This window comes from Sphaerodactylus townsendi, linkage group LG07, assembly GCF_021028975.2.
Source record: "Sphaerodactylus townsendi isolate TG3544 linkage group LG07, MPM_Stown_v2.3, whole genome shotgun sequence".
Classification (NCBI taxonomy): Eukaryota; Metazoa; Chordata; class Lepidosauria; order Squamata; family Sphaerodactylidae; genus Sphaerodactylus; species Sphaerodactylus townsendi.
The window spans coordinates 36,072,591-36,093,647 of record NC_059431.1 but is presented as its reverse complement, the minus strand read 5'-3'; the positions used below and the strand labels follow the sequence as shown (position 1 = coordinate 36,093,647).

The following is a 21,057-nucleotide window of genomic DNA, read 5'->3' as shown; positions in this document are numbered from 1 at the left end:
TTTATTTAATCATGTCAAGCAATTTCTCTATTCTTTATTGGGCATACAATCCTCTATAAATTAGATTAATTAAACAAGGGCAGTGACCAACTTCTTTATAATAAACTATAATAAACATTGTAATGAACTATAATAAACTCTGTAATAAACTATTCAAATGCATTAGAACAATAGCTCTAGTTATTAAAATACATTAACAACTTGGTGAAATATCAACTGTTACCAGTTGATTAAGATAAAAGTTGTTTACACTGTGTCTGAGAAAAGTAATTAGCACTAAATAACTGTGTTCAATATAGTTTACACATAGCTTTTTCACCTGAAGGCAAGAATTATTAGCAAAAAATCACAAGCGTTACATATGGTGTATAGATTAGACCCGTGGTGGTGAACCTTTGGCACTCCAGATGTTATGGACTACAATTCCCACCAGCCCCTGCCAGCATGGCCATTTGGCCATGCTGGCAGGGGCTGATGGGAATTGTAGTCCATAACATCTGGAGTGCCAAAGGTTCGCCACCATGGGATTAGACCCATCAGGTAGTGGTAAACTATCAGAGATATAGCCTCCATCCAGATGACCAATCATAATTAGGGAAATTTTTTTTTTACTTGGATCCTAACTGCTGCCATCTACTGGAAGGAATCTGGATCTTTGATGTGTTCTTCTCTGCTCCTGCATTCCTGTCTGATCCTGGGACTTAAGATTTCTGGGGTCATGGGATTCATATGAATATCCATGAAGGTTGGAGGGCAACCTGCCTCTTCCATCACTGAAGCTGTACTGATTATAGGAGTTCAGTTTTGCTCCCTTTCTCATTCCCCACTGCTGCCCTCAACTCTATGGCTATTAATCCATGCATATTCCACATCCCCTGGAATTCATTTTCTCAGGGTGAAAGGGTCTGCTGGGGAAGAAGGGAATGAAGCAAAGATCGCTGTTTCCTCTGCTGTTAAGATCTAGCCTAAAATCCTTAAAACAGATTAATTATTTGTTATCATATTTATATTCAGTATTGTCATTCTTTACCTTGGTCTAAACTTCTTAAATGAAAGATACCAGTTGTTCATATTTTAAAGAAAATGTTAGTTCTTTTTCTTGGATTTACTATCCTTCAATTTAAAAGAAAATTAAGTACCTGTGATTTTGATGACTGTGTGCTTAAAAATTCAATAAATGTTGTTTCCAGCATACACATAGAAAAAACCCACTTGTTTCACCTATTGTCACATCCAGTTAAAAAATAGATTCCTGAGGTAGAAAATGTCAGTGGGACAGAATTTCTACTGACATAATTTCCTTTTTATAAAATAAGAAAGTTAGCATTTTTCTTCCTTGCTTTGATCTATGTGACCTATGACACTTTTATAATCCTCTACAATTCTAGCTTTCTTCTAGTTTTCAAGGGGAAGTCCAATCCAAAGAGAGGCTGAAACCCTCTCTGGAGCTGGCACAGCCCTGTGCCAGTGTGGGTTGCCCATCCTGCTGGCGTGAGAGACAAAAATGCACCAGCAGAGGGGCTACTTACGTGGCCAGGTGGGTGCCATGTGGCTCTGCAGCATTCAACCCAAAAGCCACTGTTCTCACCCAGACTTGCTGGTGCACAATAGCTGTGCCAGAGTGCCTGGGAGCATTCTGGGAACCTTAGTTAGCTTCCACTGCCCTTCCAGCCTCCATGTACTGGTGCAAGGGCCCTTGGAGATATGCCAAATTTTTATTTATTTATTTATTTATTTTTCAAATTTCTAGACCGCCCCATCCCCTAGGGGCTCTGGTGTATCTCCGTATTCCCCTATGGGGGATTGTTAGCAGTGCGGGGTGTATTATGGTGTATCTCCGTATTCCCCTATGGGGGATTGTTAGCAGTGCGGGGTGTGGGGGGAGGTTGGCCTTCCCCTGCAGTGGGAAAGCCCTTTGGACAGCCCATCCAGTGCTCCAGAGTTAATTATTGTGAATGAGTCTGTTATAAGAGCATAGTCTATATCGACAAGTATTGCAGGAGCCAAGTCTATATGGCATAAGAAATTCTTAATAATTAAGAAATGGCTCAATCCACACAGCCATGGAGGCTTGGAGGAGGTAAAGGGGCAAAGGTGGGTTGTGTGACAAACAATTTCGATTCCAGCAGGGACAGAAAGTAACACAGACTCTCACTCCAAGAGCTGGCTAAAGCACCTTCAGAGTACAATATGTCTTTGTCTGGTTATCAGATGGGGGTTATTCATGTCAGAATTACAACTGGCGACAAAGAAATGCAAGTTTCAGAGAGCCTGTGTGCCTCTTCCCGCCCTTACCAAACACTTCCGACCAATCTCTACGAATTTCCTGAACCAGAGTTAGCCAGTTCAAATCAGATGTGAAGTATAGAATCTATCTTGAATAATAATTCTGGGAATCTAAAAAAAAAATCTACCTACTATTCTATACAATCCTAACGAAAAAGCATCAAGCTACGTAGAAGGAACATTATTTTCCTTCCGGCTAAGGCGAACATCCCGCTAAAAGATCCGACCCAACCTTTCCGTTCAACGTGATCTTTCCCCGCCTATTACCGGAAATCCCGGCCTATGTATAGTTTTGTTCAGTGAGCTTCCGGCCTGTGGCGTCATTTCCGCAAGGGTCACGTGCTACTCATTCCACGCCCAGAGAAACTTTTGGCTGTTTTCTGATGCTCTGACCCGCAAAAGAGGAGCGGAAGCTCTGTTGTGTCCTCGCGGGCGCTGCTATGGCTGCCAGGGCGAGCCGGTCAGGGGCGCTGTGGAGCGGCGGTTGTTGCCGTTGCTGGGCTCCGTCTCGCGCTTGCTTCTGAGGGGAAGGGGGAGGAATCCACATAAACGCACACTCTAGGAAACGGGAAGGGGTGGGTGGGGGTGCAGTGCAAGCATGACGGAGCACCCGGAGCCCTGCGTCGAGGTGGGGGCCTTGCGGGAAAAGGTAGCTGCCCTGGAGGTGGAGTTGGAGTCCTGTCGGGGCCGCCTGGAGCGAGAGAAGAAGCTGCGCCTCAAAACCCAGGCCAGCCTGGCCAAATTACGGAGAGAGGTAGGGGAGCCCCAAACGGCGGCCGGGGGGGTGGGTCATGCCGCCCAGGGGAGCTGCTGCAGAGGCCCCCCTCGCTTCCGCTTCCGTTTTGGATAAACAGTCTCCTGTCTTAAGCAACAGTTGCTGCTTTTGTCAGTCACTTAATCACCCACCTGCCCTGGAAATGCTGTGCTGTGGCGTTTCTGAATGTTGCTTAGCTATTAAAAATCCCTGCTTTTTGTGTATTCCTTGTTTGGCTGAACGTATCTTTCACGATTTGGTTTTTGGTCAACTTAAAAAGTTCTGGCAGCCATTGATAAACTAAATGCTACCAAATCCCCTGGCCCAGATTGCATTCATCCAAGAGTTCTTAAACAGCTCAAGCATGAAATTGCTGATGTTCTCACATTAATATGCAACTTATCCCTGAAATCAGGCTCCGTCCCTGAAGACTGGAAGATGGCCAATGTCACACCAATCTTTAAGAAAGGGTCTAGGGGGGACCCAGGAAATTACAGGCCAGTCAGTTTGACATCTGTTCCTGGTAAATTAGTAGAATCTATCATTAAAGATAAAATTATAAAACATGTAGAAAAGCAAGACCTGCTGAGAAAGAGTGAGCATGGCTTTTGCAGAGGCAAATCCTGTCTTACAAACTTACTAGAGTTCTTTGAGGGTGTAAACAGGCATGTGGATAAGGGGGAACCAGTGGACATTGTCTACTTGGATTTCCAAAAGGCTTTTGACAAAGTTCCTCACCAAAGACTGTTGAGAAAACTCAGCAATGAAGGAATAAGAGGGGAAGTCCTCCTATGGATTAAAAACTGGTTGAGGAACAGGAAACAAAGGGTGGGTGTAAATGGGAAATTCTCACAATGGAGAGATGTACGGAGTGGTGTCCCCCAAGGATCCGTATTGGGACCAGTGCTCTTTAACTTATTCATAAATGACCTGGAAGTAGGGGCGGGTAGCGTGGTGGCCAAGTTTGCAGATGATACCAAATTATGTAGGGTGGTGAGAACCACAAAGGATTGCGAAGAGCTCCAAGCGGACCTTAATAAATTAGATGAGGCTAAGAAATGGCAAATGCAGTTCAATGTAGCAAAATGTAGTGATGCACATAGGGGCAAAGAATCCAAACTTCACATACACGCTACAAGGGTCAGTGCTATCAGTCACAGACCAATCTAATAAATTAGATTGGGCTAAGAAATGGCAAATGCAGTTCAATGTAGCAAAATGTAGTGATGCACATAGGGGCAAAGAATCCAAACTTCACATACACGCTACAAGGGTCAGTGCTATCAGTCACAGACCAGGAAAGGGATTTGGGCGTCTTAGTTGATAGTTCCATGGGAATGTCAACTCAATGCATGGCAGCTGTGAAAAAGGCAAACTATGCTGGGGATAATTAGGAAAGGAGTTGATAATAAAACTGCAAGGATTGTCATGCCCTTATATAAAGCAGTGGTGCGACCGCACTTGGAGTACCGTGTTCAGTTCTGGTCGCCACATCTCAAAAAGGATATCAAAGAGATAGAAAAAGTACAGAGAAGGGCAACGAGGATGATTGAAGGATTGGGGCACCTTCCTTATGAGGAGAGGCTGCAGCTTTTGGGACTCTTTAGTTTGGAGAGGAGACGTCTGAGGGGGGATATGATTGAAGTCTATAAAATTGTGCATGTGGTAGAAAATGTTGACAGAGAGAATTTTTTCTCTCTTTCTCACAATACTAAAACCAGGGGGCATTCATTGAAAATGCTGGGGGGAAGAATTAGGACTAATCAAAGGAAACACTTCTTCACACAATGTGTGCTTGGTGTTTGGAATATGCTGCCACAGGAGGTGGTGATGGCCACTAACCTGGATAGCTTTAAAAAGGGCTTGGACAGATTTATGGAGGAGAAGTCAATCTATGGCTACCAATCTTGATCCTCCTTGATCTCAGATTGCAAATGCCTTAGCAGACCAGGTGCGCAGGAGCAGCAGAAGGCCATTGCTTTCACATCCTGCATGTGAGCTCCCAAAGGCACCTGGTGGGCCACTGCGAGTAGCAGAGTGCTGGACTAGATGGACTCTGGTCTGATCCAGCAGGCTAGTTCTTATGTTCTTAAGTCATCCCATGTGTAATTCCAGCCCAAACTAGATTGGGCTGGCATTGCAGAGGAACACACTGTAAGTGCTTATTTCACTTCATCCCGCCGTTGGTTAGTCATTCTGAACTCTTCCTGCAATCTTCCTACGGCGACCACATTGCCACTCTACAGCTTATTATCCCTTTGTGACATATTTTCCTGCCTTTTTTCTTTTGGGTCCTTTGGAACCGAGTGGCCTATCTGGTAGTGTGTGATGGGTTCAAACTGTAGTTCTAATATTGTCCCATGCGAAGGTGTAGAATGCCTTTTTCTTTTCAAGCCAGACCCCTTAAAAATGGCACTGGAGAATGAGGCAGGTTCAAACAAATCAAAAGGGGACATTGTTGAACAAACAAAGCTAGACTTATGAAGAAAATAATCAGATGGAAATCAGGCAGGAGTAAGCTGTATATGATGATCTTAGGTTTCTGTTACATGGGATTTTATCAAGCTTTCTAGGATTCTCAGTTGCTTAGATGTTCTATTTCTTATCAAGGTACAGTTTTATCTTTGAGATGTTACTGACTTATGGATTCAAAAGGATTTTGGATTCTAACAGTCTGGTACCCTTTCACTTAGTACACACAACTTGTCTCTCTTGCAAGGTAACTTAAGCAGATCACTAACATACCAGACAGGGAATCCTCTTTTGAGTATAATTCCCTTTGTAACTGGCTTAGGAACTCTTCTGCTATCTTCCCGAAGATACCGTTTCCCTGAAAATAAGCCCTATTCCAGAAATAAGCCCTAGTTACAGATTCCCTGGCGCAGCTGATCTGGTCACGTGGGGGGCGCAAAATCATGGGAAAAAATAAGTCATCCCCTGAAAATAAGCCCTTACACATCTTTTGGAGCAAAAATTAACATAAGACCTGAAGACGGGGAAGCAGGGTATATATTTTCCCCACCCTTTATTTATGGTCACTGTGGAAAGTCTCTCTCTACTATTCCTACTCTACATTGACCAATAAATAAAGTTCCAGTTCTTTTGTCTTAGCATTTCTCCTCCCAGGATACACTGACACACGCCATATTTCAGATCAGATTCCTCCTCCTGTTAGTGAGCTGGTTGCTCCACCAATCAAAGCACATGTCAACTTACCCAATCAGAGTGCTGTTTCTAGGAGGTCCTGTGTGCACTTTGTTTTGAACATCACTTATTTGCAGACTGTCACACTTTCATTCAAGTGTACGCTTAGTACCATCCTCGCCATTAGTATCACCTGCCCCTTCTCTTCTTCCGCTTTTCCTAATGACTGCTTACTATTAAGTGAGGCATGATGGTTGAAACCTTTAACATAAATTATAATCATGTGGGAGATCATGGTAATTGTGAAGACAAAGTTCATTCCAAGGTGCCCTCTGTTATTAGTGCCTCAAATACTTTGTCCAGTCTCCCTCACAGAGTTGTTGTGAAAGTGAAATGGGGGAAGTCAACCCCTCAGGTAAATTAAAACCGACTAGATGTGTAGACCTGGATTAATATTTTAAGGAAGATAAGAGAACCAACTGTAATGGTGTTCATGGATTTCATATGGCATTGTTTTGTTTTGTAGATTGAAGTACACAGTAAGGACAGCAATGATAAAAAAACAAGCGAGAAGTCAACGTCCACTGTAGAAGTGCAAACTGAAAATGATGGGGCATGGTCACATGCAGGTAGCTAATAGAGTCATCATAATTTACTAATTTATCAAAACCCTATGGATAGCATTCTCAATTTTTAAAAAACCTTTTGTATTGGGAGGTAGAAAAATGTTACAATCTGCACTAACATTTTATTCAGTTTTTCATCCAACAGGCACAGAATTACTTTCTCTTCCTTCATTTTGTCCTGACAACAAGCTTGCGAGTTAATTTAGGCTAAGAGAGAGTGAGCAGCCCAAGGTCACCCAGTGAGCTTTATAACAAATTGGGTATTGAACCCCAGTCACCCTGGTATCTCCATCTCTTTAGCCACTGGACATCACTGATTCTGTATTACTTAAAATGTTTGTAATATTGCTGTTAAATACAAATTACATGGTCGACTAAGTAAAAGTTTTACTGATTCTTCTTTGCTTCTCTGTCAAAGATATAATTGCTAAAATTTTATTTTTCTGAGCTTGCTTTTTGCTTGGTTCAGGGTAACAAGTGCTTAGAAAGGAAAACTTAGTCAATTCTAATTGTTCCTTCTAGCTACCATGCTGGCAGGGGTTGATGGGAATTGTAGTCCATGAACATCTGGAGTGCCATAGATTTGCCACCATGGCTTTAGAGAAAGGGAAGAAACTGGCATGTGTTCCTTTTCTAATTGCATATTTTTGCTACCCTTACAACCCAATCTATGGCGGGGGGGGGGGGGACAGCTCCATGACAGATGGGAACAGTGTGATGAAGGCAGTACAACATATCCTCCAAAGGGGTTTTGGGGGGCTGTGGAAAGGAGAATGCTCCTGCCACCCAAATAACAAGGATTTATGCCACATTTTCTGGTGGTGTAACTGGGGAGGGGGATATTCCCAAAATGAAACCCTGGTGGAAGCCAACTAAAATAGGCCCCCCTGCCGCCCACTGCACCGGTGTGCTCTCCTATGCCTGCGTAGCTTCAGGGTGGTGGGTCCTTCTTGGTTTGGGCATTGTAGAGCTGTGTAGGGCCTCTCTCTGCCAGTGTAGGTTCTGTTAACACTGGCAGGGTGAGCAAACACACCACTGGGGGGCCCTGCCACTCCCAAAACCCGTTACTCACTCCTGTCCTGATTGGGCTGTTAGCCATATGCTATTTACCTGCTTCTTCCTCAGACTTGCCATGGTTTTTTCACCATGTTTACAGGGGCCAGAATGGTTTGCCTCTAGTAACCTATCACATCACCTAACTATTTCCTCTCCTAATATCTGCTCATTCAGAGACGTTGCTTTTCTTGTCTGGGGAATTTTTAAAGCCATCATTTTTTAAAAAAAAACTGGGTAATTTTTACACCCCTGGAGTTTTTTTCGTGGGTTTACAGGAACTTATTCCTTTGTGCTACTTTCCCCCCTTGTGGATGTTTTGGCCCATATCGACTGACATATAATGTTATACTGAGAGTTTGTATTCTTTTACGCTTCTGACATTTAATGTATCTTGCTTTGCCAGTTGTCAAAATATCACACCAGGGATATTTTGACTCATAAATTATATCATCTTTGAGACAGATGCAGTGATCAGTTTTGTTTTTTGGTTATGCAAATCATTATTCAGCAGTACTTAATTATTGGAGTTTAGTTGTTACTCTGAAGAAAGCAATTATTGAATTATTTCCAAAAGCTAAATGCATATGTAAAGAAGAATACAAAAGTCATTAAACTTCTTATATGTGTGTAAAGATGTAGACATATTTGGAGTAATTCATGTACTTCGAATTTGATTTTAAACTGCTTTGACAATTTAACTTTTTGCCTTTAACAGATTATTACTATTATAGCTATTATAACAGTACTGAGCTTCTGCCTGATTCATCTAAAGTGCCGGACCAGCCAAATAGTGATAATGACGGTTCAAACTCTAATTGTAAGGAGCAGCTACCATCAAGTGATCATTCAGCTGTTAACGGCACAAGGCACAATGAACATGAGATGCAGGATAATGTAACCTGTGATGTGCAGGTGAGTTGAGTTTGGTATCTTTTCCTTTTTCCAAGGATACAGGGGCATTCAACTGACTTGTCATCAGTGCAGTTGTTTGCTGGGATCAGGGGACCCAAGTGAAAAAACAGGTCTGTGGGTTTGGGGAGCTGCAGTAAGAATGGTAGAATAGGGTGATTTTTTTTCCTTTTCTGCAAACACAGCTATGTTGATTCACCTAGATTATTGGTACTTTATTCATTCATTGATTGATTCATTCATTCATTCATTTATTTATTTATTCGGTTTATAGACCGCCCTCCCCCTAAGGCCTCAGGGCGGTGAACAACATAAGTAGAGCACAATATAGCAAATCAAGTTAAAATTCAATAAGTTAAATAATACAGGCTCTAAAAGATAAAATATAAACCTTCCCCATTAAAATGCAGCATTAAATTAGTATTTAAGAGCCCCATCCAGGGTGTGGGGTGAATCTGCTGGTGGAACTGATGCGCAGCTGCGCTGGTGGATTTGCCCTTCCCAGGGCACTTATTCTAGGGGCATTTCCACTGGCTTGTGGCTGCTGCTGCCGCCCCACCACCCCAGCACTGGGAGGTGGTGCCAGATGCAGTTCCAGTGTCCCAGTATCCCTGCCACTGGCATTCCTCCTGGCCATTCACAGTGCTATGTCAGCAGTTGGGAATCCAGACTTATACTGGCCTTTTAGGTTTATTGATCACGTCATGAGAGACTTGTGGTTCTTTGTGTTTCATCTCCCACACCACCTGGCCTGGAATCATCCCAGATTAGCAAGTAACTTACTAGCTTGACAAATCATTATTTCTGAGCTGCATCATCACATGAGATGATATCAGGGATATCTCATTAGACTGCAGTGAATAGGTCCAAAATTAAGAAGAGTTTGGATTTATACCCCACCTTTCTCTCCTGTAAGGAGACTCAAGGTGGCTTACAAGCACTTTTCCCTTCCTCTCCCTGCAACCTTGTGAGGTAGGTGAGGCTGAGAGAGTTCCAAAGAAGTGTGATTAGCCCAAGGTCACCCAGCAGGAATGTAGGAGTGTGGAAACACATCTGGTCCACCAGATAAGCCTCTTCCACTCAGGCAGAGAAGTGGGGAATCAAACCCAGTTCTCCAGATTAGAATTCACCTGCTCTTAACCACTACACCACGCTGGCTCTTAAGATGATAAGATGGATGTGCTGAAAATTCTCTGTAATTATTTTCACTTATATGTGTCTCTAATATTAGGAATCAGAAGATGCTTTATTAGCAGAAGGTACACTTGCAGAAAGTTTAAGGGCTGCGGCAGAAGCTGCTGTTTCACAAACAGGATTTACATATGACGAAGGCACTGGATTATATTATGACCACAGCACTGGATTTTATTATAACTCGGTAAATATATTTTGTTCACATATAACAAATGCATTGTGGGCCATACAAGAAATGTAATATATTGATGATACTCATTTATGGCAGTTTTCTGAACCTGCGCATGTATAAATTCTTGTATATTACCAAAGCAAATGATCAGTTGACTAGATGTAAAATTTGATTATTTATTGCACATGTGCTGTACTAACATTTGATTAATTTGATACTCTGAAATTCTGAAAATTGTGTATACCCAATCATGTTTACTATTTACCTTTTTAAAGATGAGAATGCCTTACTTGTTTCATGTATTTAAAGTGTTTGTTAGTAACTTCTCCATTTACAAAATGCTTAATAACAGTGAGGCAGCCCCATCTAAAGGCCATGGTGGTGGCATGCAGTGCCATTGCAGCAGCACCCCACCATCTCCAAGAAGGCTTTCCTGCAGCGCTGGGAGCAAAAAGTGAAAAAAAAAGGCCCCCTCCGTAGGGATTACAAGACCAAGGGCTGGGGTGCCACACTCTGGGCCCTAAACCCCAGGTGGGAGCTGGCTAATATTGACTCTGCCCCTGGGAATGCTCCAGGCTCCCCACCCCCACCCCAGCTGGTGTCTGATTGGGACACCAATACAGCCCCACCGCAGCTAGGACATCCTGGTTTTGTGGTGACAGGCTGAGGGGCAGGCAACTGCCAGCACATCTGCCTCCTCTGCAGGGCTAAGTGCCCTGGGGAGGGCATTGCACCCTTAAGCCCTTTTGCCTCTGCATTCTGGATGGGGTTGTGTGTAAAACAAGATACAAGCTTACAGATAAGGCAGTAGTAAGAGCAACTAAGTCAACAACCAGAAAACATAACATCTGCTAACTACATTAACTCTTAGTTTTACAATGCAGAACAAAAACATGTCATAGAATGTACAACGTTCAGTATGTTTGGCAGGAATTACAGTGTCTTGATTGTAGGCTGGTGACCTAGATGCTGCGAGGTTATACAGTTATCCCTTTCACATCTCTACTTTATCCATTGTGGTTTTGTGGGTCAGCAATTTTTGGGAGTTTTGCAGATACTGCAGACAACATACGAAGACTACAGATAACACTATAAAAAGTTTAGAAATTCAGAAATGCATAAAATATAAGTATAGTATTGCATAATATCATCATGTGTTCTATTTTAATACTATAAATATACACATGCTTTTCATTTTGAACTTGGTATTTCATACACAGTTCCTCTTGAATTAAAGCTTTTTTTTCTATTAAAAGGAAACCCAACTCTATTATGATCCAACTACTGGAATTTATTATTATTGTGATGTTGAAAGTGGTCGCTATCAGTTCCATTCACGGGTTGATCTACAGTCTTATGGAACTTCAGCTGCACAGCAGCAGACCAAAGACAAGAAAAGTAAGAAGAAGAGGAGAGATGCTGAGCGGCCAAAGGCAAGTGAACACAAGGTACTTTCTAAACAAATGACTATTTAGTAAATTATAATGTTGTCTGTAGCAAATTATATAAAAATTAGTATCTGAATTTTTGAAAACTTCGGTTAGCTTAGGGCACACAAGTTTACATATGGTAAACTAAATTGTTTTTAAACATTAATAGTGAAAATGCTGGTGTTTACTCAATTGCACTGTTTTAACACAACAACCTGTTTAAGGCAGTAGCTTTATGAGATAGGTATGGCAGTAGGGGGAAAAAGAGACTGGTAGATAGGCAAATACTGTGAATGCAAGAACAAATAGTTACAAATCAACCCTTAATGAATGCCAGGCTGGAAATTAAGGAAACCTTTTTAACTGCTAGAGAGAGAGAGTTCTAAAATAATTCCTCAAGAGCAATTGTTAGCACAGCTGATTTCAAAAAAGTCTGGATAAAACTATGAAGGATACTTTGCGACTTATCTTCTGGTGTCTCAAGGCAGATTGGGGTCAGCAAACAGTTTTCTTTCCCTTTTTCTTGTAGGCGTTAAGGTCCACTGCATCTTAGAACTAGTTGACTTGGCAATGTATGTGAGCTGCATAATAATTATATTTGTGGGGTTTGCTTAATGCCAGACCAGAAGGGGAGCGGAGAAACTCTTTTTCCAGTCTGAATTTTACTTTGAGATTTTCGTTCTACTTTGTTTGTAGACTATATCCCACTTAATTTTGTTCGAATTCACAATTGTCTTCTTCTGTGGGCACTTTGCTGTTATTCCTGCTCTGCGTTTTTCTCACTTAAATAATATAGATTGTTAAGAGTTATCTGCCCTGTATTAGTAAATGGTTTGAATTTAAGTATCAATGAGCTTAATGGGAGCTAAGAAAAAGTTGGAACTGGCCTGCGTTGCATGAGGTACTTGGTAGATTGTAGGACAGATATTGATTTAAAATGTGTAGAAAAGCAGTCCAAGTTTGATCATTATGGATAATGTGAATTAGCAAAACTGATTTGTTGTATGCTTGTTAGTACTTCTTCCTTGCTGGTTTTGCATGTATACTAAAAAGTCTTATTTTCTTCCTTTTGTCTTTCATGTTTTAACAAGAGTGCACTTTTGCATTTGAGCAGTATTCCCACTGCAATAGCAAAAGCTGTATGGCTTCAATTCAAGCAAAAATCAGTGGAATGGTGGTAGAAAAGACAAGTCTGTGTGCACATATAGATACATAATGGTGCTTAACCACCTTATCCTCCACATTTACTCTCATGTATCTTGGAGTGTAGTCAGGTATTTGTTTATTTTATAGGGAATGTTTGAAACCACATTTCAGCTCTGGGCTTCACTTTCCAGGATGTAGATCCATCATGACTCCCACTGCAGTTCCTTCAGACCAGAAGGGGAGCGGATTTGAACATGTTGCCATGCTCTTCCTTCTACCAGTACCTGTCCTGTGTTGTTTGGAGTGGGTGGCCAGTCACATTCTCCTCTAACACCTCCAGTTTGATTTCAAGAAGGCTCAGCAATCTGCACATGTGCCCTGTACTCTCACAGCCATATGTGAGACATCAGAAGCCTTCCCAGTCCTTGCACACTCCTCCCAGCTGCCACTGGTTAGTTGATGTGGGTAGCTCTTCAGAAATGGGTACTTGCCTGATGACCTCTTCCTTATCCTTCAGGAGCTGCCAGTTTTGTGTTGTGGGCAGGGGCAGGAGACACTTCAATTCTAGCACATGGAGTAACAGCTTTTTATGCCCAAAAGTTGTTAGGCTGATCTTAGCATGATTTGAACATTCTTTAGTTATAGATAAAGCGGCTGTGTAGATGGTTTTGTTCGTACTCAGCAGAATTATCGGAAAGAACGGAATTGAATCAACACAGCTTGTGTGTCTCACATTTTAAAAAAGCAAGATTTTGATTGATAGTGGATGTTGATTGATAGTGGATACTTAGACTTTTCCATGATGATTTCAAGCACACTTTTATTGATTTATTGACTAGCTTTTAGGTTGGATCTTCTCTCACTCACAGGATTTCACCCATACCAGCCTGCCCTTTCTCCAAAGTCGGACTAAACTGTACAAGGTCTGCTCATCATCAGAGACAGGTCTAACAATCAAGCACTCTCAAACACTCTTTCTCACTACCAGACAGAGCTTCCTTCCCTCTGCTTTTTTTCCTGAGCCAGACCTGAGCTGTCACTGTTTTCTCTCTCAACTCAGCGAGAGTTGAGAACTCTGTTTTCTCTCTCAACTCAGAGAGAGTTCAGGCAGAACTCAACCTCCTCTCTTCCTGTGTTCCCTCCAACATTTCATTCCTCTTCTCAAAGGTGATTGGATGCTGGAGCAGCACTTCCTATGGGCTCATCTGAGTGGCTGATTTTCCCTTCAGGGGCAGGGCCACCCCGTCTGTCACTGTGTCCCACAGAATACTACTACTACTAATACATTGGAGTGAAATGGAAGCTTTCTTCATTGCAGTAGCAAAGACCTTCAGTCTATGTTCTAGTTATCTTCCTAGTGATCTTCAGGCTTCTCAGCTCTTCAGTAAATGAAGGAGAGGTGCTGGGCCAGGATGTGGGGAAGCCTTTTTGTGTATGGCCAAGGTAAGCCTTTCATGTTGTGAGCTGATTAGGTCATTCACATGATAGCCATTGAAACAATATGTCCTATGGCTGTTGTAACATTGAAGGCATCCTGCGATTCCCCATATAAGACTGTTATAAAAGTAATTTCTTTATGCAAAGTTTCTAAACCCAGACATGTATTGTTTGCTACAGTCTTTTAATACTGCATAATACTGATGCAGTTTCTAGAAAATGAAAAGACCAAACCCCCTCTACCCCACCTTCTAAGCCAAAGTGTCCTTTAGGTTGTCACAAAAGTAGTTCAGCCCGCTGCCTCCTCCGTGGTGTTGCCAACATGATCCAAAAGTAGGGAACAATGATTGTCTGTTACTGCTTCTTTGCTGTGATAGGAGGATGCCTTTGTGGTTCTTTGTTGGAACTGGGACTCTTAACCTTAGAAACTACTGCACAGCATTCATAACATGGTGAAAAGAAAATCACTGACTCTGGCAGTGTACTTTTATATTCAAGAAATATACAAGAAAATTTTGATTGCTTTTACAGTTATTAGAAAATATAGTCTTAGTATTTGGAAGCAATCTGATTTGAAGCAGAATGTTTCCATAGCACTCTTGATACAAATCTTCATTTTGACACTGTATAGTTTACTGTTTGCTGCTGTTCATCTTTAGGTACATCAATTGACAGAAACCATGGCTAATCTGAAGATTTCATCTTCTGGATTGGCAGCTGCTGGTAAAGGTAGAGTTATGACACAAAAATCATTAGGGGATATTTAAATCTGGTCCAGAGAGCAACTTGAAATTAAGTGACATAGCAAGAACCAATTTGAGGTTGTGACATAATGTTTCTAATTTAGATGTTTGTTGTGACTTAAGAACAGTTTAGCCCAGCCTTGAAAATATATGGGCTAGGTCTCCTATTCTTTGAATTGTTTTGCTCATTTTTCTTTGGCTGTACACATTTTGTATTGTTGCTTTTTTCCAAATGGAGTTCAGCACACTTTTTTGTGAAACTTTCTTTCTGATCCCACCTAAGCATTCCATTAGAAACAGTAGTAGTGGAAGAAAGGAAGCTGTGTTAAGACAATCTGGCAGCAAAGCGGCAGCACACACCAAGCTTGCCACTTTCCTTCCTACTGAGGGGAATGGGCAAATGGCAGCATGCCTGGGCAAATAGTTGTACAGGTCCGTCTCTCAGAACTTCTTTGATAGTTCCCCCCCCCCCCCCCCCCCCCGTACAGCATCAAAACAAAAAATCTGAAGTTGAGATCAGATCTCAAATTGTCAAAAAGTCATTTAATTCAGAATGCTCCATTTATCATGCCGTATTTTTTGGGTTCCAGCTTCAGGACAAAGTTATGTGTTTTATATCCTACTGCAAGGGATGCACTGTTTTCCTATTCGTTTTGTCATATAGAAAATTCAGGTCCTCATGCAGGATGGATGGATACATAGCTAACGAAATTGTGATATCAAATATTTGAAGCTTAATTGTAAGGAAGGTGTAATGATTATAATTAAAATTCCTGTCTCCTAAATAAAAGTTGTCTAAAAACGCTGCATGGAACTAGGCCACTCAGAAGAGCTGGGCAACCCTGCTGGGCAACCCCTTACCTGCACAGCACCAATATAGTGGTTGCATGGCCAGGCATGCATGCAGCTTACAGGCAACATTGGTTGTAATTAATTTAGTAATTCTTGCACTTCCCAACAACTTCCAGAAAAGGAGCTGTGGAGACACTAGGCTTAATATTTCTTAACAGTTTAGCACTGGTAATTGAATGTATCCATAAGGGCTACTTTCACACAGGGATGCAAATTCATGCCTTCCACAGCAGAGAGCAGTGTGGGAATGGCCTTCCTATCCTCCCCCCTTGCTTCTCTTTCTTTCCCCCTGTTGCACCTGTGCAAAAGCAATGGGGGAGCATCTAGATGGATGCTCTGTCTGCATCTGTCCAGCACTTCTCCTTTGGGACAGAATTAGACATATATTTTCTCAGGAATAAATTGAAAAAACAAACAAACCAACCCCAGGAACTACACAAACTGTGCACTCATGTTATCATCTGTATTCTCTCCTTTTCCATGGGGGGCTTCTTGCTATTCACATAGGGGGAAATCAAAAGTTATAGACTTTTTGTTTTGTGCATTTAAAAATATGAAGAAATCTCAAGCTTAGAAGGAACCATTGTTTATAGATGAGTTTTCTGAACTGAGAATAAGGAGCACTTCTTTCTCCTTTTTGGTGTTAGAAAAATATTTGCTGGAAAAAATGGACTGTATTTAACATGGATGATATCGATAGGTGGCAGAATATGAATCCAACAAACATGTTTTCAATGAGTTTTGAAAAAGCAAACAAGAGTAGATGTCTGTTGTCTAATGAGGGCTTGTTACGCTTAGGGAGCAGAAATGCAGAACTCCATTTCTTAGATGCTGGGAATGGGTAATAGGAACACTTTACTAGTTGAGGTTATTTTGACCAGTACTTCAGAGAATTATCAGCCAGTTGCTGTGCTGAGGGAGAATATCTGGCTGTATTAGATCCGTGGTTCCCAAACTTTATCAGGCTGCTATGCCCTTGGCTCCCAGACTGCATCCCTAGTTCCCCTGCCCCACATACATGAACACATTCCTCTTTCTTGAAATCCCATCTATTGCAAATTCAGAAAACTTCTAACACTATAAACACCTGTATGTACTTTGGAAATAAAACATGACCTAGTAAAAGTAACCAATTTATTGAGATGCTTTAGCTATGTGTAAGGGTATGTTGGCATCCGACCCCTTATATCTCCATCTGTAATGGGATGGATGTGCTTGGTTGCAAGGCTGTCAGCTTCTCAGCATTGGCTATAAGGCACTAAGAAATCTTAGATCCCCTTATTCAGTAATTTTCAGTCTATTTCTGTGCTTGGAAAGAAGCGGGGTGACTGCACTGAACAGAGGCGTAGCGCCAACGGGGCAAGGTGGGGCGCCCTAAACTCCCCACCATGAACTCTTCACACCCAGCTTGATGTTTCCACTGCCCCACTTTGGGAATCCCTATATCTGATAAATTGCTTAGTGTTAAACATGGCACTCTTTTTAACCTAGAGGCCTAAAAAATAACTGTAGAACAAAGGGTGTTTCTAAATTTAATGAAAATACAAAAGATTATAAGTACAAGGTTGTACCGTAACATGTACAAAAATAAAAAATGACATCAGATAAGAACAGTTATCAACAATTATTTCAATAACAATTTAAACAGCAAATAACAATTTCAATGCAGATATCATATATAACTTCAATATAGCAATTCTATTAAAGTGTACAAGCACACAACAAAAGATAGGATGCTGGCTGAGTTGCTGTTTTGATGTATGAATGACCTTGCACTGATTAATTTGGAAGCATCTTATAAAACAGCTGTAGGTAAATATTAAATTCTAACCCAAGTGAGCAGAGCAAAGCCATTCAATTTAAACATATTATGCAAGATAAGAGATATACATATGGGACAATAAAAAGCAAATTTATAGTATGTGGTAATGTATAACTTCAGAAGACACTGTAATGATTATAAACATAGCATCAGCCTAATTAAATGGGACCGTTACATAACAAAGCAACATTGTTAGAAAAAAAACTGATAACAAACTTACATTATGGTTCTTACCCAAAGGTCAGTTTGTGCATCTGCATGAACAAGAATGTTGGTTAGGAAAGAATAAGAAGGGATGGGCATACCTACCCTGAATTTGCCAGGTTTAATGATTGAATCATTAAGACACTAAGTGATTGTGGAAAAGACCGAAAACATTAAAGGGAAGCTTACTCTATTGTCAAAAATTACCTGTTGAAAACCAGCTAATGAGTCACATTATAAGGTATGTCCACTACAAGAAAAAACATGCCTATTAAATACAGGCTGCTAGGTCTGTCATTGAGACCATTAGGATGTATTGATCTTTATGTAAAGATCCCAAAGGCCTCTCTCTGTTGCAAGCGTTTTTCCACGTCATAATTAGAAAAAGGTTTGAAGTCCAGTTTTCAGTAGCAAAGAATCTGAAATCAGTAGGCTTGTGCATCAAAGAAGCAACTGACCAAAGGAGCATACATGGTTTGGTTTCTGATCTTACTACAATTCTGTGATAATCAGTGTTTCAAAGGATGAGTAACCATATCTACATAGAGTAAATTGTAAGGACATCACAGCGCATAAATAAAATAAGCTAAGTTGCAATTAGTAAAATTATTAAGTGTAAAGTATGTTGTATTTTCCATTAAATTTTGCACAAAGTGGATGGAGGCAATGACAGTTATATTCATGCAGTTTAGTGCTGACGATACTAGGCCTGTTGAACCTGAGCTTGGCTGACCTTTGAAGAAGGTAGAAGGGGCATATACCACAAAAGAAGTGAAGCCTGTCAGATTTGTATTTTCTCTAGCCCAGGATTCTTGAAGCAAAATTATTTGGAAATCCATTTGGTGTAATCTAACCCCCAGATATTTCAATCTGTTGTACCAGCCCGTTACGTTCCAGGATAGTATTTTTATTCTGAAATATTAAACAGTCGTTTAGATGGGACTGAGTGTTCAGTAGATTCCATTTGCTTGGGCAACCCAGTTGGAGCTCTAAGATTGGAATTTTCTATAGAATCAAGATTTGTTATCTTGTCAAGATCACCTCTTGTGATCCAAAAAGATGCACCTATTTCTAAGAGCCTTGCCGTGGATGGAAAAGTCTGTTTTTTGCAGGGAAGTGTGACACATTGGCAATTTAGAAGCTCTTTTACCTAATTTAGACAGGTCTTCATTACTGCAAATGGCTTCAGCTTCAAAGATCGTTCTAAGCTAGTATGTGATATCTCCAGCCTGAGGGTGGCCGATATGTCCTGGCAGTTTTCCATATTTTTCTTGATACAACTTTGAAATTGTGGACGACTGAAGCAATTGATGCTATGAACAGAAGAATTCCTGGTAGTATAGAAAACAAATAGTAGCAGCAACCCAGAAGTCTGCAAATGCATGTAGAATCAATGACATCCTTTGCTTTTTGAAATATTTTAAGGGAAAATAATCCCTGAAAAACCAGTGGAGGGATTTGGAGATCTGCGGTGAACTGATTGAAATCTGTGAGCACTGAAAAAGATTTTAACTATAATGTCTTAAGTTAGAATGGTTTCACTTGAATGGATATCAACATTTCACTGTTCCACATAATATAACCTTTAAATAAACTAGCTTGTTTGCAGGTTAATTAAAAGGAACCAGCCAATTTAAAATGTTGAAATTCCTCAAGTTTGATTTTTCTGTACATCCCCAGGATACAGATGATCAAAAATCATGCAGCACTCTGCATTGCCTTTTCATCTCCAATGAGCTAAGCTCTTCGGAAGAGGAAGAATTTCCAAATGTGAAAAAGGCTAAAGTGGACAATAGTGTAAGAAATAGTCTAGCATCCAAAGAACGAAGTACCACAAATGGCACCAGTTTAAATCTTACCAAGAAGGTCAAACATTGCACTGGTCTTTTTATGGACGATAGCAAGACGGAGTCGGAGAGTGAGCCAGAAGAAGGGGAAATCACAGATTCTGAGCAGGAGGACTATATTAGTGAAGATGAAGTAACAAGCGAAGAAACGGCGAATTCAGAAGAAACTGACAGTGAAGGTGAATTTTGGCTTTTTATGAAATATTCTTAAGTGTTTGTGAAACAAACCAAAAGGGATAATGGCAAGGAGAAAAGCTGAAATCTATGTTGTCTGGATGCTTCGTTAAGGCTTCAAATTCAGTGTCTTCTGGGAAATAGTAACAGTTTTCCAATATGCTGTTTCCATGTCTAGTCTCCCAATATTATTACTAGTAAATATGGATTATATTTTTGCCGAAGTAGTTGGATGAAAATATTTTATAGAGTTTGCTACTGCTTACAGAGACTGATGTGTTAGAAAATATGTATGCATGTAATAGAGATAAGTGTATATATTAGAGATAAGTGTATATAAGTGTTTGTTTATTCTTATGTATAGGTACTTACTGGGTAGTGCTACTGTTCCTTCTGTGGGTCTCATAAAATGTACTCTGATGCGACCAGCCAGTTAAGCTCATATTTTTAGCTAGTACAAAGTTTATTGTATCATATAGAAAACTTGAAGCTTCAGTTACTGCATGAGAGCGCATACTATGATTCGCAGAAAACACGTTCAAATGAAACCTACAGAATATGAGACAGGTCTTTTGGAGCAGCAATATTTTCTTCTCAGTGTGAAATGTGGCTGCATTTCTAATAAAGCACCCTGGACAGTTGCAATATTCCCAAGATCAGTCCAATCTGTGTAAAACTTAATTAACTGTTCCCTATAACAACTGTACAGATCCCAACCTTTTCGGTATTGTGACTCACAAATCCAAATTTACCTGGCATAATAATCCATCCAAGGCTCACCCAAGGTGTTTCGGGGTCCTAGTCAAACTATGACCTTGGCATCCATCTAGTTCAGCATTCTGTCTTCTCCAATGGCTGACCATGTCCTTTTGAGAAACTAATGTCACACCAAAAATGCCTTTCCCACCATGAATCCTAAGTGGCATTCTGTCACTTTATAGCTTTTGCATATAAAGTTATATTACAGCCTTGGACCACCCTCTTCTGCTCCACTGCTCCCTCTAATGCCCCCTAAGATTCTAAGAAACTCATTCAAGTGATGATCAGGATATTTCATTTGATCATCAGCTAATGTAGTACATGGAAAGTGCTGTTTACAGGGACAGCTTTTGGTTTCCAAAGTGCAAAAGAAAGGGAAAGGGACTGGCCTGTGACCCACTTTCAGCAGCTTTGCAACCCATTTTTTGGATCCTGACCCACAGGTTGGGAAACTGCTCTTACAGGTAAATAAGCCCTTTGGGGGTAGGGCGGTTTATCAAAT

General features: G+C 40.9%; 1 protein-coding gene across 3 annotated transcripts in view; it reads left to right on the top strand.

Annotated features, from left to right (window-relative positions):
* The first annotated feature begins 2,633 nt into the window (after nt 1-2,633).
* The window catches only part of AGGF1 (angiogenic factor with G-patch and FHA domains 1), a 28,110-nt gene continuing 9,686 nt past the window's right edge, over nt 2,634-21,057 (top strand). Inside the window, exons 1-6 of one of the 3 annotated variants that reach the window (XM_048502888.1) lie at nt 2,634-3,040; nt 6,711-6,813; nt 8,582-8,778; nt 10,007-10,153; nt 11,398-11,574; nt 19,456-19,801. In XM_048502888.1, the coding sequence (XP_048358845.1) occupies nt 2,885-3,040; nt 6,711-6,813; nt 8,582-8,778; nt 10,007-10,153; nt 11,398-11,574; nt 19,456-19,801 (1,126 nt within the window). In that variant the 5' untranslated portion in view covers nt 2,634-2,884. Of the gene's footprint in view, nt 3,041-6,710; nt 6,814-8,581; nt 8,779-10,006; nt 10,154-11,397; nt 11,590-14,813; nt 14,884-19,455; nt 19,802-21,057 lie in introns of all 3 variants that reach the window. The other 2 variants (XM_048502886.1, XM_048502889.1) reach the window with 2 other exon arrangements.